The sequence below is a fragment of the Exophiala bonariae genome, assembly GCF_035927105.1.
Source record: "Exophiala bonariae strain CCFEE 5792 chromosome Unknown scaffold_5, whole genome shotgun sequence".
Taxonomy (NCBI): Eukaryota; Fungi; Ascomycota; class Eurotiomycetes; order Chaetothyriales; family Herpotrichiellaceae; genus Exophiala; species Exophiala bonariae.
The window spans coordinates 1,313,195-1,329,930 of record NW_027042480.1 but is presented as its reverse complement, the minus strand read 5'-3'; the positions used below and the strand labels follow the sequence as shown (position 1 = coordinate 1,329,930).

The 16,736-nt window shown below is 48.2% G+C and overlaps 7 protein-coding genes across 7 annotated transcripts; 1 reads left to right on the top strand and 6 right to left on the bottom strand.

Moving 5' to 3' along the window:
* Window positions 1-2,458: 2,458 nt before the first annotated feature.
* SSB1_2 (Heat shock protein ssb1) lies at window positions 2,459-2,890 on the bottom strand (the record flags this gene model as incomplete). The annotated part of the gene is made up of 1 exon (XM_064854772.1): window positions 2,459-2,890. One exon carries the CDS (start codon window positions 2,888-2,890, stop codon window positions 2,459-2,461), a length of 432 nt encoding a protein of 143 aa, XP_064709498.1.
* A 948-nt stretch (window positions 2,891-3,838) lies between these two features.
* LTR84_011238 (uncharacterized protein) lies at window positions 3,839-4,441 on the bottom strand (the record flags this gene model as incomplete). Its single annotated transcript, XM_064854771.1, has 1 exon — window positions 3,839-4,441. One exon carries the CDS (start codon window positions 4,439-4,441, stop codon window positions 3,839-3,841), a length of 603 nt encoding a protein of 200 aa, XP_064709497.1.
* A 54-nt stretch (window positions 4,442-4,495) lies between these two features.
* LTR84_011237 (uncharacterized protein) lies at window positions 4,496-4,957 on the bottom strand (the record flags this gene model as incomplete). The annotated part of the gene is made up of 1 exon (XM_064854770.1): window positions 4,496-4,957. One exon carries the CDS (start codon window positions 4,955-4,957, stop codon window positions 4,496-4,498), a length of 462 nt encoding a protein of 153 aa, XP_064709496.1.
* Window positions 4,958-6,878: 1,921 nt separating this feature from the next.
* On the bottom strand, window positions 6,879-8,931 carry SSB1_1 (Heat shock protein ssb1; the record flags this gene model as incomplete). Its single annotated transcript, XM_064854769.1, has 7 exons — window positions 6,879-6,900; window positions 7,361-7,557; window positions 7,607-8,314; window positions 8,365-8,530; window positions 8,585-8,711; window positions 8,780-8,830; window positions 8,889-8,931. The coding sequence occupies 7 exons, from the start codon at window positions 8,929-8,931 to the stop codon at window positions 6,879-6,881; spliced, it is 1,314 nt and encodes a 437-aa protein (XP_064709495.1).
* Window positions 8,932-9,515: 584 nt separating this feature from the next.
* Window positions 9,516-11,093, bottom strand: LTR84_011235 (uncharacterized protein; the record flags this gene model as incomplete). The annotated part of the gene is made up of 1 exon (XM_064854768.1): window positions 9,516-11,093. The coding sequence occupies one exon, from the start codon at window positions 11,091-11,093 to the stop codon at window positions 9,516-9,518; it is 1,578 nt and encodes a 525-aa protein (XP_064709494.1).
* Window positions 11,094-12,625: 1,532 nt separating this feature from the next.
* On the bottom strand, window positions 12,626-12,928 carry LTR84_011234 (uncharacterized protein; the record flags this gene model as incomplete). The annotated part of the gene is made up of 1 exon (XM_064854767.1): window positions 12,626-12,928. The coding sequence occupies one exon, from the start codon at window positions 12,926-12,928 to the stop codon at window positions 12,626-12,628; it is 303 nt and encodes a 100-aa protein (XP_064709493.1).
* Window positions 12,929-15,823: 2,895 nt separating this feature from the next.
* LTR84_011233 (uncharacterized protein) lies at window positions 15,824-16,281 on the top strand (the record flags this gene model as incomplete). Its single annotated transcript, XM_064854766.1, has 2 exons — window positions 15,824-15,829; window positions 15,931-16,281. 2 exons carry the CDS (start codon window positions 15,824-15,826, stop codon window positions 16,279-16,281), a joined length of 357 nt encoding a protein of 118 aa, XP_064709492.1.
* Window positions 16,282-16,736: the final 455 nt, after the last annotated feature.

Here is a 16,736-nt window from a genome sequence, read left to right as displayed (position 1 = left end):
ATGGTTTCTGTTGCTGATGTGGCTTCGTTCGTAGTCCATTGTCGGGTGACATTGCTTGGGCTCGTCGACTAATGGTTTCTGTTGCTGATGTGGCTTCGTTCGTAGTCCATTGTCGGGTGACATTGCTTGGGCTCGTCGGCTGATAGTTTCTGTTAGTTAGGTTATGTTTCTATCCAGGGTTGGGACCGCTACGGTTGGGTTCCTGTGTCACCCAGTGGCTATACGAGTAGCGAAATAATGGATTGTGGTCGAGTTGATTGTTTCAATGCACGATCGTCTCTAGCTGAGGTGAGGAATTGAACACGGTTAGTATTGTGCTATTCGATGATGTGACTTGCTGTCTTGGATCACGCTTGTGGCGATGCCTTCTTTATAAGGCAAATATCGATTTATATTCGCTGGATTGTCTATATATCATAGGATTGACCTGGGACGTTGAGTACTTATTTTTGGGCACTCTGATTGTTCTTGCGGGGCTTGTAATTGGTTGAATGTAGCTTGGACACTGCTACGAAAGATCATGGCCAGACTCGACTTCGAGATTATTGATGTTGACTCTTCTCTTTGTCTCAGAGTAGAAGCAGACTGAGCAGGCTATTTCATAGCGTTTTGTGTTTCTTGTGGTGTGTCTTGAGATCTTTCGAAGTCGTCAATATGTGAGGAGGTAGAAGCGGTAGATTGTCCAGGCGGAATGGTTGGCGGGACTTGATACTTATTCTTTATCTCTTGTTTCGCACCGAATCAGCCGTTAGAGGTAAGCGTGCTTAATTGTCGCGTTGAATCGTGCCTGCTGGCGTCGAGAAGGCTTGATGGTAACTCGAAGGAGAAGTGATGAGTAAGTGTTGCCTACTTTCGGTGACTTGAGTGATAGAAGGTGTCAGGGCGCAGGCCGTTATTTTCAGATGACTCTCTCGATATCTTTCAGCATGTGCGTGTCTCTCGGTGCCGCTGATTGTCACGTATATGCCATGTCTCTCGGTGCCACTGATTATCGCGTCTACACCGTGTCTCTCGGTACCGCTGATTGTCGCGTACGTGCCGTGTCTCATAGTGCCGCTGATTGTCACGTATATGCTATGTCTCTCGATGCCACTGATTATCGCGTCTACACCGTGTCTCTCGGTACCGCTGATTGTCGCATATGTGCCGTGTCTCTCGGTGCCACTGATTGTCGCGAGGATGATTCTATTAATGTCTATTAGTATGTGCCGTGTCTCTCGATGCCACTGATTGTCGCGAGGATGATTCTATTAATGTCTATTAGTATGTGCCGTGTCTCTCGATGCCGCCGATTGTTCCGAGGAAACTGGAAAATGCTGAACCGTTGCTACCATTTGTAGCGTGACGATCATGAAGGATCCATTGGTTGTTGCTTGCAGCCTCTGGGACAGAGAAGGATAAGGGGCCAAACCAGTATATGGTACCAAGACCTTTGGCCGCGATATTGGCTTTCCCTTTCTCATTCAACAGCCCAAAGCACGACGCATCCACCGTGGGCCAAAAGATCCCAACAGCGGCATCGATGAACAGGAGGGCCTCTCTCACCTTCTCCTGAGCTTGAAGCACCATTCGACGCCCCGCACCCGTAAATAAAGTCCGCAGCGGATTATGTTCATGATGTATGGATAGCTGGTGTCGTGCGGGCCCGCAATCAGCCAGGCGTACGCTGGGAAATCGTAAAGGAGAGTACAGCAGGTTCCAATGTGTTGCAAGAAAGGCTCGGGTTGACTGTTCTCTGCGGAGATGAAGGCTTGCACTGCGCCTACCAGCAGGCCCGCTGGCATGGGCTCTACATGACAGTCGATCGGCTTCTCATGCTGAAGAGTCTTTCTCGGTTGGAAAACAAGGGCTCCTGGGGGTAAGCTGAATTGAATAGGTTGTCGAGTGTTTTTGGGAAGGGTAGGTAGGTGGTGTTGATATCATGGGGAAACGACGGGGCTTTCAGAATTGGCGGTCCGTGATATCGAGCAAGAAGATTTACGGGTTCGAGGGATGAAGTCGATTATTGGCAAGGATGGACACGACTTGTTTGTCTAGCAGTGGAAGAACCCTTCAAGGCTATGCGAGATGAGGGCGGACTTTTGTATCGGTGTCCAGGATAGAAAAGTATGGCGAGGTGAGGGCAATCACATCATCTGGCAAAAGGACGATCAAGGAAACACATATACTCTGTAAACTTGAGCAAATGAAATCATTTCAATCCATGCACTGGAGAAAGTTACCTCTCTGTCTGCAAAGGTAACAATCTTGTTCAGCTATGGATGTTAACCTTCACACTTTTGGGTTGAGAACAATCTGAAGATGACGCCTCCCATGACTTGTAAAGAATGCAAACATATTGCATGATCCCGATTCTGTAAAAGACTTTGCAAGCACCATCAATGTCTCCATGCCCACAATCAAACTTCTGAGATGACCAGTGTGACCGAGTTCTGCAGTGCCAGATGATAGAAGCCATCTATCTTGTAGCCATAGCCTTGGTCATAGCACGCTTCAAGGCCAACTCCTTCTTCTTGAGATCATCTGGTGAGGAGTCCTCCACTTCAAGTTGTTGCATGGCATCGCTGAGAGCCTCTTCAATCTTTGCCTTGTTTCCACGCTTCATCTTGAGAGAGAGACCGGGGTCATTGATGAGCTCTTCGACACGACCGATGTATGATTCCAACTGCTGCTTGGCCTCAAACTTCTTTGTGAATGCCTCATCAGAGGTCTTGAACTTTGCAGCATCCTCCACCATCTTTTCAATTTCAGTAGTCGAAAGTTTGCCCACAGCGTTGGAGATAGTAATGTTGGCTGAGCGGCCAGAAGTCTTTTCGGTGGCTGTGACTTTGAGGATTCCGTTGACATCGACTTCGAAGACACACTCGAGGGCAGCGTCTCCAGCCTTCATGGGTGGAATGGGTGAGAGTGTGAATTCGCCGAGAGAAGTGTTGTCTTCGCAATTGGTCCGCTCGCCTTGGTAGACCGGGAAAACAACCTGTTAAGTATTAGTGCTGGTACAAAACGAAGGACGGGGAGTACTTTCTGATTGCTGCCCGTCCTGGACTGTAGTGAAGGTTCTGATGATCGGAATGGATTAGTATTGAACGGGTAAGATGTTGAAAGCAAAGGACGTTGAGCTGGTTGAAAAAACAGATGAATGGCATGAAAACAAAGGTATAGTGGACCAATCCGAGCCGATGGCGTGAAGAACAGAGATATAATGGACCGATCAGAGCCAATGGCGTTGCCAAAGACTGTATAGTGGACGATCCGAGGTGATGGTACAGAAACAAAGAAATGGTGAACCGATCAGAGCCAATGCTATGAACAAAGACTGTATGGTGGAACGATCCGAGGTCATGGTATAGAAACAAAGAAATGGCGAACCGATCAGAGCCAATGATGTGAACAGAGACTGTATGGTGGAACGATCCGCGGTAATGGCATGAACATAAATGTATGTTGGCCAGATCCGAAGTGATGTTGTTGAAAATAACGCATGGCGGCCAGAAGTAAGACAATGCTAGAACGAGTAACCCGATGGTGCTCTAAATAGAGACAATGGCTGTTGAATAGATATATGGTGGCCAGAAGTAGGACAATGCTGGAACGAGTAACCCGATAGTGCTCTATGTAGAGACAATGGTTGTTGAAGAGATACATGGCGGCGAGAACTGCAGTGGTGCAATCAAGAATGAATGATTGTCGGCCGAATGTAGAGATGCAGGCCAATGGAGAATGAATGGCCCAGATAGTGTGGGGAAGCAAAACAATGGTGGTCAGATAAAAGTATGCAGTGTCGATGTGCTGGTGATTGGGTAAGAAATGTAGACCACGTCCAGCAGAGGTTGGACAATCAAGGAGTTGCTGCAAGAGCTGCAAGAGCAGCAGCGCGGGCCTTGTGACGAGCACCTTGCTCATGGCGTTGAAGATGACATAGATGGGTAGCTGGAGTCCCACAGATCTTGCACCTAAATCTGTTCTTGCCTTCAGCTTCTCTCTTCGCCCAGATCTTGTGCTGTTTGGAGTCCATGTGACGATCAAGGGAATTGCGGTTGCTGTACTTCGTACCACAGATGGTACACTGCAGACGTTCCTCTGCAAGGACCTTTGCACGGTACTTTCGACCACTTTCATATCTGCGATCGGGATGGACGCGATTGTATGTCAAGCCATATCTGCGCTTGCGAGCTTTGTACTTCTCCAGGTCTTGCTCTCTCTCTTTCTTGTAGTTGGCAGCATTGTTCAATGCTACCCGTCTCTTGGCTGCAATGACAACTTGGTCAGCTTGTTCTTGGGTCATATTCAGGTCCCCCTTAGGAGTTTCCTTAAGAGAACTGTGACTGCACAAGCCATTGTAGGTGAACGAGTCCAATGGCCATGGACAACAATCTCCCATCTTGTAGTCGGTGTCCTTAGAGCACATTGCCCAAAAGTAGAAGGACAATGCGGCTTCCATGGCCACAAACAGGAATCGAGTACGTGCACAGTCAATCATGGCTGGAATGGTACACTAAACCAATGGAACCTTGTGAGTGATGATGGAACCGTCCAAAACAGCCTCCTTCATGCGACTGGGGACACCAGATTGTTGATCGTTTTCTGCTTCGGCTTTTTGACTCAGGCGGAGAACATCATCATAAGTCTTGAACCGTGCTCCCATCCCACCAATGAAAGCTGTTGCTGATCCAATGTATAGAGACTGAGTGTCATCACGATTGTCTAGGACAATTGCATATATTGCCCAGATTGTTCTAGGACTTGGATGTTCATGGAGACGTTCAAAGAACGATATATCTGGTGGTTCATCGGCGTGAATGGCCTCCAAGAGACCGGGTGCATATGAGAGTTGAGCAGACTGCATGGCTTCATCCATTGCATCCATGGTGTCAAAGATCACACGGTATAGATCTCTGGTGCCTGCAGATGGTTGCTCAATGGCAAACATGGTCATTTCCTTGATCTCCTCATCCATGGTGGGCAGAACGGGTAACACGTTGGACGATCGAGTAATGTGCTTAACAATCAGGGAGTATGTTGACGACCGAGGGATATGTGTGAAGAACGAGTAAGCCGTTCAAGGACTGGGGATGATGTGGGTGTGCTAGAATATGTGCAAAGCAGTGAGAGACAATGGCCACTCGAACAGAGGTGTGGGCTCGAAAGGAGTGATGATTTTTGACAATCAGAAGATGTGGCCGAGGTAACGAGTAAGCCGTTCAAGGAATGATGATGATGTGGACTTCTTTGAAGATGTGGAAGGCCAATGGAAGACAATGGCTACTCAAACAAGTGGTGTGGGCTCGAAAGGAGCAGTGATGTTGACAATCAAGAGATGTGGTCGAGGAATGAGCGTGCCGTTCAAGGAACGAGGACGATGTGGTTTTGCTGAAAGATGTGCAAAGCCAATGAGAGACAATGGTTACTTAAAGAAGGAGTGTAGGCTCGAAGGGAGCGGTGATGAGGACAGTCAACATAGACCTCGACAAGACATTTGATGGTAAAGTGATTGGATTGGTTGTAGAGGATGCAGAGTTGATGAGAAGGAGGAAAACCGTTGAGATAGTTAGTCTCAACAGAATTCTGGTCATGAGGGCAAGAGCTCATTCAGAAGTAGGGACTGATGCCTAATCCATTGCTTTGGAGGAAGGAACGCGTGCCAAGGTCGAGAATGGCTGCAGAAGGAAGGAACGTTCATCCGAAAACGACCTTTTAACCAAGTCTGACCATTCAACAAGGAAGGAGCAGCATGCAATGAGGCGGGCATGGCGTAAGCTCTGTTTCGGGAAGACAATGTAAAACTCTGGATCGATAACTACTACCTTCTTAAGGTAGTTCGACCACGCAACAATATACCTGCATGACGGATGGATTGGCACAATACTTGGATGATGAGTAATGTGTAGAGGTGCAGTCAAAGATCTCCTCCTTAAGTACCTCAATATCCCCCATAAGAAATATTGCCTTTCATAGGTGTACATTCGTAGAGAGTGATTGTCCTCAAAGGTCAATTCCCAAGGGAATGACTCGGACAAGCTCGCTTCATCTCAATGTCCATAATGAACAATCAATGATAGAACGTATCCTAGAGAGCAAGCTATCTTGAGACGGAAGAGATTGGAGGAAATAGTTCCAATCCAATGGACTGATGTGTGACTGCCTTCCTAGATCCTCAAATCCTCGGCCCCAGACAGCTCAATTTCTGGCAGTGGTATCACAAGATATGGAAGACAATGCGAACTCATGTGGAAGAGTGTGGAAATAAGTGTAAATCCATTGGTCCGACCACGAGACTGATTGTCCAATAGCTCTCCCTGAGATAATGGTCGGTCATATGCAAGGCGGCGGATAGAGGTGACAATCCGTCGATTTGTTGTGTGATTGTTTTGCCATTGGCTCGATGTCAGGATGATTGGCAATCATTTGATTTGATGTGTAGTTGTTTTGACATTGGCTTAATGTCCAAAAACAATGTTGTCGATTTCCGGAAAGATATGCCATCTCATGTGGAAGAATGTGTTGCGGAGTGCCAATCTAGTGGATTGACATGTGGCTGTTTGGCAAATGGCACAACTCCGTGAAGAACAACCGAAAACGGGTGTGAAGAAGGGATGTCAGACAGAGAGAACAGAGAGACTGATGTATGACTCGTCTCCGCCCCGCCTCCCGTCCGCCCGTCCGCCCGGACTGTCTTTCTCACTGCCCGTTCTCACCCACGCCTCCGCTCCAAAAATGTCTTTGGGAACGACCCAGTTCCATGAGGATCCAGAAAGGCACACTGCAATCGCCAGGATTTAAAAAATCTGGGTTGTTGTAGTGGTAAGATATCTCTTGAAACAACCGCCATTCTGTACGGGTTCGTGCGGAGAGATATTCCAGCACCAAACAAATTTCAGTTATTTGGCTGCTGGAGAATGTCTGAAATAGTGAGATCAGATAGATGAGAAGGAGTGTTTCCGCCCGAACAGAATTTTCAGGAGTATATTCTCCAACTCCTCGATCGCTGGGGAAAGGTTGCAATGTTGAGGCGACAGAGCATGGGCGACGAGTTTAAAAGTCCAGCTGAAAATAAGGGTAGGACAGATACCAAAAGGCGTCAAGCCGTACATGAGAGATGGTCCGGAGTCGTGTCGGAATCAGTTGTAAAGGAAATCCTGGAGGGAGATATAGGAAGAAGAGGGTTCAATATGGATGGGGAGCACCAGGAAGATAAAACAAAGATGGACGATTGTTTCAAGCCATGAGACCGGTCAATGAATTGGGACAATGACAATGGTCCTCTGGCCCATGCCTGATGTGCGGTGCCGAAATTCGGCGAAGGGGGACACGCAAAACCAAACTCAAAATCCAAACACAGGATAAACAATAAGCCACATACCTTTTCTTCAGAGTGGGGACGGTGGACCCACGGCTCACGACTGGAGCGAAGATGTTGCCTTCCATAGCAACACCAAGAGAAAGGGGAACAACATCGAGAAGTAGGAGGTCGGCAGTGTCGGCGGAAGTGGCCTTGCCGGATAGGATACCGGCCTGTACGGCGGCACCATAGGCAACAGCCTCGTCAGGGTTGATGCTCTGTCATCAGGATTAGTACTTTCTTTTGTGGCCGATTCAGGGGACATACCTTCTCGAGCTTCTTGCCATCGAAGAAATCGCTCAACAACTTCTGGATGCGAGGAATACGGGTGGAGCCGCCAACCAACACGATCTCGTCGACTTTGGACTTCTCAAGGCCGGAATCCTTGAGGACCTGCTGGACAGGGTCGAGTGTGCCGCTGAATGCCTTGGCGTTAAGATCTTCGAAACGAGCACGAGTGATCTGGGCGTTGAAATCTTCACCATCGAAAAGAGAATCAATTTCGACAGTGGTCTGGGTACCGTTGGACAATGTTCGCTTGGCACGTTCGCAAGCGGTCCGGAGTCTTCGGAGAGCACGTGCGTCACCAGAGAGATCCTTCTTGGTTTTTCTCTGGAACTCCTTCTTGAAGTGATCGAGAAGGTTGGTATCGAAATCTTGACCACCCAAGTGGGTATCGCCAGCGGTGGCCTTGACGGTGAAAACACCACCTTGGATGTTCAAGAGGGACACATCAAAGGTACCGCCACCGAGATCGTAGATCAGAACATTACGCTCCTTGTCAGATTTTCCGGATCCAAGACCGTATGCGATAGCAGCAGCAGTAGGTTCGTTGATGATACGGAGGACATTGAGACCTGCAATGGCACCTGCGTCCTTGGTGGCTTGTCGCTGGTTGTCGTTGAAGTAAGCAGGAACAGTGATGACGGCCTTTTCGACCTTCTTGCCAAGTTTGACTTCGGCAACCTCCTTCATCTACAAAAGACGTTAGAATTGAGGAAATGGGTTGATAAAGTTGTCCATACCTTTGTCAGGATCATTGAGGAGATCTCTTGAGGGGAGAATGTCTTGGTCTCTTTGAGATATTCGACCTGGACCATAGGATTGCCACCTTGGTCGATGATCTTGAATGGCCATGACTCGATATCCTTCTTGACGGTGGGGTCTTCGTATCTTCGTCCGATCAATCGCCTGAACCAAGTGTGTCAGTGTGAATTCGTTGTGTATAGTGGAGGATCAACTGACTTGACATCAAAGACAGTGTTTGCTGGGTTCATGGCAGCCTGGTTCTTCGCTGCCTCACCGACAAGACGCTCCTCATCGGTGAAAGAGACGAATGAGGGAGTTGTAAAACTACCCTGCTCGTTGGCAACTGCGTAGTTTGTAAGGATTCATGCTGAACAGTAGGTCGAACAAGGGGTTCTTTTGGGATTGACGTACTGATTTCGACATTGGTACCCTCATAGTTAGCAACGCATGAGTAGGTAGTGCCTGATGAATTGTTAGCCTGCGCACAATCCGGTCAGAGTCTGAGTGGGTGAGGACAAACCAAGATCAATGCCAATGGCACCTTCATAAACTTCGTCAGACATGACTGATAAGACCGGAGGGATTTCTTTGAAGTGACCTCTCAGAAAAGCGAAACAAGAAAATGGATTGAGGTCGCGAGAGAAGAAGAACTTGAATGGAGATGCAAGCAACCCTACCCACTACCGAGAACGAACTTTTTTCGCAAGTCCAAAAATGTTGCCAAGAGTTCTGTTTTGGCGGGCGACGCTGGAAATGTCGGAGGGTCCGTTTGCCTTCACCGCTTTTGATGCCGGTCGGCTTCGGATTTTCTGTTATTCCTTGAAACCTGTATACGTCATTCTGAGCTCTCGGTTTCGAAGCACTACTGCTACCATCTACAGGTACGACTCACGAGTAAGTACCTGATACAATTTGATATACCACATTATGGCGCCTAAGCTTTGAATCAAAATTAAATGATCATGTTCCAAGCCTCTCTAAGAGTGGTGGTCCTTGTCTATCCGTGTCAGTCATAAATTATTAGTACAATGATTGTCATCAATAACTCCAAAGAGCAACACCTCTGTTGTCTATCACCCCATCTGGTAGTCCCGGCGCCAATTTCTATTCCTTTGAAATTCCCAATACGGGTAGGTTGGCTTCATATTCATACAGCAGGCACCACAGATTTTTCAGCTGCAGCTTCTCCCTCCTCTGCTCGTATGTCTTCTTTCTTTTGCTTTTGTATCAACCCTTGATCGGTCTCCAGAGCCACGTTCAAGTCGTAACCTTTGATGAAAAGACTTGCAACAAAAGCCACAGCAGCCAAGGCAGTGATGAAGATGTAAACTGTCCTCAAACTATCGGTGTAAGCTGTCTGGAGGTCAAGTTTTCCGTCCTCAATGGAAGTGTGCTTGATGATCTCAACCAATGCTGCTGCATCTTTGGCAAGCTCACTGGCTTGTTCGACAAACCGAGGATACGCTTGTAATTTGTTGACCATTTCATTCTGGAAGATAACACCACCAATGGCGACTCCCAGTGCCTGACCGAAGGACCTAAAGAACACAAACAAGGCTACAGCAAATGCCATGTCCTTCTGGGTTGACGCTGCCTGTAACTGGAATTGAAGACTTGGGAACAGAATACCCAGCCCAATGCCTGAGACGAGATCAATGAAAATCCACTGTGGGATTCTTGTTTCAACTTTCAAAAGGACCAAGAGACCTAGGCCGAGAGTTGAAATGGCCCATCCTGACCAGATCGCCCACCTCCACCGTCCTGTCTTTGTGATCAGGAACCCTGTGACAACTGCCAAAGGTGCCACTGTGAATGTTGCTGGGAAGAGAGCAACTCCTGCAATTATCGGCTTGTACTCCTTCACAGCTTCAAAGTACAACGGCTGATAGTAGAGCAGACACCAGAGAATGAGGCCATGCAAAGCAGTCGTGAAATATGCAATGTTGGCTGTGCGATTGGCGAAGACCGACAAGCGAAGAAGCGGCTCTGGTGCCAAAAACTTCTCATAAAAGCAAAACGCGATGAGTCCGGCGGCCCCCACGAGCAGAGGAACCAACGTCCGCCAGTGTGACCAAGGATACATCACACCACCCCAGGTGATTGGAATCAAGAAGCTTGTCATGCTTCCCACGAACAAAACGGCTCCAATCCAGTCGACTCTTTTCAGTTTGGTGGCAAGACTCTGTGGGATCACATTGAGTCTGAGGAACAAGGGAACCATGACCCCACCAACCGCGATAAATGGAAGGTTGATCCAGAATATCCATCGCCAAGTGTTTGCCAGGGCACCTCCGATGACGGGGCCAGACACACTGCCGATGGACCACATACCTCCAATGATTCCAGCATATTTTCCTCTCTCTCTCAATGGGACAAGATCGGTGATGATGATTTCGGTCATGGAGATAATACCTCCGCCTCCAATGCCTTGGATGGATCTTCCAACAAGCAAAAGAGTGAAATCATTGGATAATGCAGCCATCATCACGCCCACGAAGAAGAAAGTTATGCTAAGCATGATGACTGCCATTCGTCCGAAGATGTGACTGAATGAGGCGAAGGTAGGTTGAAATACTGTGGATGCGAGTAGGAAGGATGTGCCGGCCCAAAAGGCTTCGATGGCGGTGCCGTTTAGCTTCTTCGCGATTATGGGTAAGGCTACCGATATCGAGGTGCCATCCAGAGCTACCATCAGAGTTAAGACCGCGAGTGCGGCAAATGCCATGATGAAGCGAGTGGAGATCACAAAGTCGACTGGTGAGCTAGTGCCGCCATGCTTAGGCTCGACAAAAGATGAAGAAGAGGATGTGTTGTGAGAGGGTTGGTTCTCAGTGGCTGGTCCGGTGAGTGGTTCCTGCCCTGCTGGGGCGTTGGGTATGGTGGCCTCCATCATTCAAACAAGACAGTTCGAGTTGAGGAGGGTGGAGAAGTGGTGAAATGTACCTTCAGGGTACAACAAATATACAAGTACTTCGGAGGGAAGATTTGTCAGGTGTTTGCTTCGGTGGGGTACCAATCTCAGATAAACGGGTATCCCGTACTATGCAAATCTGTAGCAAACACAGGAGATCTTGTTGAGGTTTGCGCTGGGAGTACTGGGGAAAAGGTCCCATGCTTGAAGAGCAGCACAGACATTCATATATATCATATTGACCATGGTCTCCACAGAGGGTACGAAATTGAGCTGCCTGGACACCAACTACTGCTACGTATTGCTTCGGATCAATATCAACTGATAGTGTAGCTCTTGCGTGCGGCAATTAGATCCACTTTGATTGTAGGTACGACGAGGCTGAACGGGTGCTCGCCAAGTCTCCAACTCCCATTGGTGGTACTAAATACGCCGTTTGCCGGCGGTCCAACTCTGGCCCGACTGGAATTTTTTCTTTCCTCAACCCTTTGTTGACCTGCTTTTACATAATGGCGTCATCGCGGATGAATAGGTGTGATGCTCTTTGTCCTCGAGTTGCAGGCTTCACAATTCATCTTCATGTGCGCATGGCCTTCTAAGAGTCAAGTTGACAAAGAAATGTGAATTCGGCTCTAAGCAACTGGAATACGAAGTACGAGTAGGCAGTAACCGATTATTTAGGTGGTGGTGTTAGGCTTATCTTTTAGCATAGACGGGCACAAGTTGGCGAATGCCGCAATTGATTGTTTTGAGTGGAAATATGACTTACGAGTAGACGAGGAAGGTGTCGATTCGAGAATCCGAAGGTCCACCACGTGCTGTGACTCAGCAAACAAGTACCAATTTTACCTGGGAGAGAGCCTCCACGAAAGAATGGGGAGATTCATACGGCCGCAGCAGACACGGGCCACTCAGGACTCAATCTGCCAACTTGAACCCATAAAGGTCGAACTATGCACCGAATATGTGGGCTACACCGATATGCTTACTCAACAAGGTGCTCTCAACAAGTGTCATGAATCATGATTTATCAATACCGAGATTATCGAGTGCCATCAGCCTTGACCATGCGTAGGTGGATGAACCACAACCCTTCATCGCCACGGCGTACCCCAGCTTCCCAACAAAGACTCCATACTCGTAAACGGAGATAAATTCATAATTGGACCAACCATGTCCCAACTCAAAGTTGCATGGGAGCCAGATACTGAATACCACTTGTCCTGGGTTATCACTGCTCTAGGATCATGCCAAAGGCACTCGACGAAGCTAATCATGCGTCGTAAACGCTTCAATCTTCGGCCCCGTCAACAACGATGGCAGTTCGAGATCAACAACTGCACCGGTCAAAAGATGTCGTAATTGTTTCCTGCAAACACCGCGACATTATTTGGCTTATTGTTATACTTGTCGCGGAGTTGCTTGCGCGTGAGCGGTGCCGAAGATGTTGGTTCGGATTTCTTGGAGTCTAGGTTTGCCTTCTCGATTTGATGGACATCCCGAGTTTCAGAATCGTGTAGATCGGTGTATGAATGTTTCTTCTGCTCTTTTCGTTTGCTTGGAGTCGAGCCATCTGATTGAGCCTCGGATGATTGAGTAATTTTGATGGGTTGTTGAGTAGGGTCGTTGTCCTGACTGCCGAAACACATCTTGCCTGCTAGTAGACGTCGACTGTAGTACACGAAGAGGCACCCGTTGATTTTCAGATAGCCTAAGGTCAAGGTTCGATCGGAAAGTCAATGTTTCCCTTGAAATCAGTATCTTCTCCGGACTCGTCAAGTGATGATATATGGCTCAGAAAGACTAAAATCTGCAATCTTCCCTTGCATATAAGAGACCAACCTCTTGTCTATTCAGAGTCATCTATTCAACCCCCGCTTTCAAAACAGCATCGATGATGCTAAAATAGCCTAATCCGAATACGATATATCAAGACTGTGCTTCCGGGCAGAGATTATCACTTGATAAGTTGTCACAAGACTTAGCGAGGATAAAAATAGCATCTGGGGGCACTAAACGTGTTCTGCGCCACTGGATAGCGGATTAAAAACGTGCAGGCACGTTACGCGTGCCTCTGGGTTGCCTTCCCCCTCAGCACGTTCTCCCCGCCTTTCATCCTCAAACTCGAGAGGCGCACTTCCTCAATTCGTCATCAAACTACCTTATTGAGAGCGGATAAACCATCGATGTATTGACATTACAGCGCCTTTGATTCCTGGCTGAAGCAGCAAGGATTGGACATGACGAGAATGCTCGTTGACGCTACCGATCGGTCGCCCTATGTCTATGATATGACTGAATCCAGCAACACAGTCACTCGCCAACGTTGAAGCTCTATCAGGGCGCGAAACCATTTCAGAGCACCTGATTACTATGGGCTATCAAATCATTGAGCTTTATGATCTGCAGCTGGTGGCAAGCTGGCTCCTACCAGGCCGAATTGAATCTCGCGAGTTGTGCAGCAGCAGAGATATATAGCGACACAATTAATCGAAGATGTCGAATTGAGATATCGGGAGACATGAATAATTCTTTGCAATTCTTGCAACCAGACTGTCCAGAGCTATTCGTGGCTCCTGTGTTACTGCTCGGAAGTGTGCATCGTACTCTTTCATTGACTGACTCTTCAGCCGAGGTTATGAAGTGTGCTGCGGAGATGATATGCTTGGTCCGGGGCCTCCAGGCTGAACACGGGCCCACTTCAATGGCCGAGTAGCGAATGGGCATCTTCATTGATTCGAACAACGCCTCGGAAGACCTCATTGTGATATTGGAGGTAATGTCAATCTGTTTATATTTTGTTCTATCGCGTTCTTGGGCTTGAAAGCGAGAGTCTCACCACCCAGAAAGATACTCCAAGACTATCACGAGGTAATTCATTGATGACGATGTCCTCTTCAACCATGAGAGGACCCTTCTGTCCCGTCGGCTTTGATGAAACGATCACAATCCCTCAATTCATGACAAAGTACAACCCAGACTTGTGCCCAGCTGATAAAGTGGTTCACATTGACACGATAGCAAACAAGAGTCTCACGTATGGAGGCCTTCGGGAACAAGCTGCCAAATGTGCTTGGGGCCTGAAGCATCGACTAGGTCTGAAGGAAGGAGATAGGCTGATGGTCATTGTCCCCAATTCTGTGAGCATTTTTCGATGGCTTCAAGATTCTTCCGTGATACTGATTTTTGCCAGACCGATTTCATAATACTGGCTCATGCTACTCTCTGGATAGGAGCGGTGTTCTCGTTTGTTTCTCGTCTCCATAAGCTCCAGAACCACAGTCTAACGACTTTGTATCAAGGCCACTCAATCCCGCTTCGGTTTCCAAAGACATTGCTCATGCTGTCTCTCTTGTCAAGCCGAGTCATCTTGCGATACACCCAAGCAAGTCAGCGGCGGTAGACTCTGCACTCCGGACTCTGTCTTTGAAGGAATTACAACGACCAACAGTCTTTACTGTGATCGAGAGGCACGAAAACTTGAAACTGGTAGAGAATGTCGTTAGAGCCCAAGCCCACCAGCTAATCATCGATAGTTTCCGGACGATATCATGGGCAGCTCAAACCATGAGAGCCTGCCGCCTTACGACCTTGAAGGAAAATCCGCGAAGGATGTGACTGCTTTCATTGTTTTTTCGTCAGGCACGACAGGCAAGATAAAAGGTGTTCAATTATCACATTACAATATAACCTCGAACATGTTGCAAGGACGAATATCTGTGCCCGGTCTTGTTATGTCATCAACAAGAGAATGCTTCTTTCCACCTTGTAAGTTGCCTCGAGTCACTACTCCTCACATTCTGTGCTCACATCGTCAAGATTGCCATGTGTATGGACTGGGAACTGTTGTCCTGCTTGGCATGTGGGTGGGTTCATTTACGTGTGGCATTCCGGCATTCGATTTTGAACTATTCTGTCGCAAAATGGCTGAGTACAATGCCAACTGGGCACACATTGTGCCTCCCATTGCTGTACAGCTAGCTGACTCGGCGGCTGTGGCAAAATATGACTTATCGTCTTTGAAAACGATCTTAATCTCGGCAGCACCAACGAAGCAGGCTTTGCAGACGAGACTGAAAGCCAGATTTGGATCTGATGCGAGAATCATTCAAGGTAAGTGGTTCCTGGTTATATCCGAGGCCTTGGCATTGCCCCGGAGCGCGTTCGATCTGACCTTTGTGATAGGATATGGTATGAGTGAATGTTCACCTACGGTAATGCTGCAGACAACGCTCGACTCTGAAGATAACATTGGCACTGTGGGGAAACCTGTTTCAGGAACGTATGTATATTGCTCCAATTCATGAGACTATATCACTAAAATTGTCAAAAGGGAAGTTCGCTTAGTTGATCCTGTCTCGCTGAAAGATGTTGCACAAGGTGAGGAGGGCGAACTTTGGGTCAAGGGCCCTCAGACTATGATGTGAGTGGCAGGTTGCTCAACACTCTTTTTGCACCATTCTGATCAATGCAGGGGATATTATGACAACGAGCAAGCGACTCGAGACACCTATGCAGGCGAATGGTTACGTACTGGCGATATCATGCGGGTAGATGAGAATGACAATTTCTGGGTCACGGACCGATTGAAAGAGGTAGATCATAATCGTGCTACCCGAAGAATGTGTGACTATGCTGACATTATCGACAGTTAATCAAATACAAGGGATTTCAAGTGCCACCGTCCGAACTCGAGGATCTTCTCCTGCAGCACCCATCAGTTGCAGATGCTGCAGTGACGTCGATATACTCGGACGAACAGGCAACTGAGCTTCCCATCGCATACGTCACACTCACAGCACAATATAGCTCGGCCTCCCAGGCTCAAAAGCAAAAGGCCCTCGATGAAATTCGTGCCTGGTCCGACAGCCAGGTGGCAGGCTACAAGAAGATCCGTGGTGGTGTTTGGGAACTGCAGAACCTGCCCAAGACGCCCAGCGGCAAGATCCTTAGAAAGGACCTGCCATGTCGCAGACAAGAAGAGAAGCCGGCGAGGTTGTGATGTACTCATCGGAGAGATAAAGTTACAGATATCTCCTTGCGACTGGGCGGTCGCTTTTTGAAAGATGACACCACATACTTGCAAAATAGTCCCAGCCATATCGACCATGAATGATATTCAGCCTGACTAGACTAGTCAAGCGCAAATCAACTACCGTAGAGCCCGCGTCTATTTAGCCCAAGCGACTCACCAATGCTTTTGCGGCGTCGTTCACCACAATCCCAGGATCTAACCCAATCACAGCAGATGCTGCCCAAACCGGGCAGCAGATCCCCCCTAATCGGAATTTTCGTGCATATTCGCCAGCCGACGCAGCTTCTCGGATGCTGCGGGAGTGCGGGGATGGTCGGCTGGAAGGCGGGTGGGTGTACGGGCTTGTTGGCGGAGGGCTGGGCTTCGTTGCACTCTGATTGGGTCGCGGTTGGGACTTTCGAGAGGAGCAGGACGTGAGATCT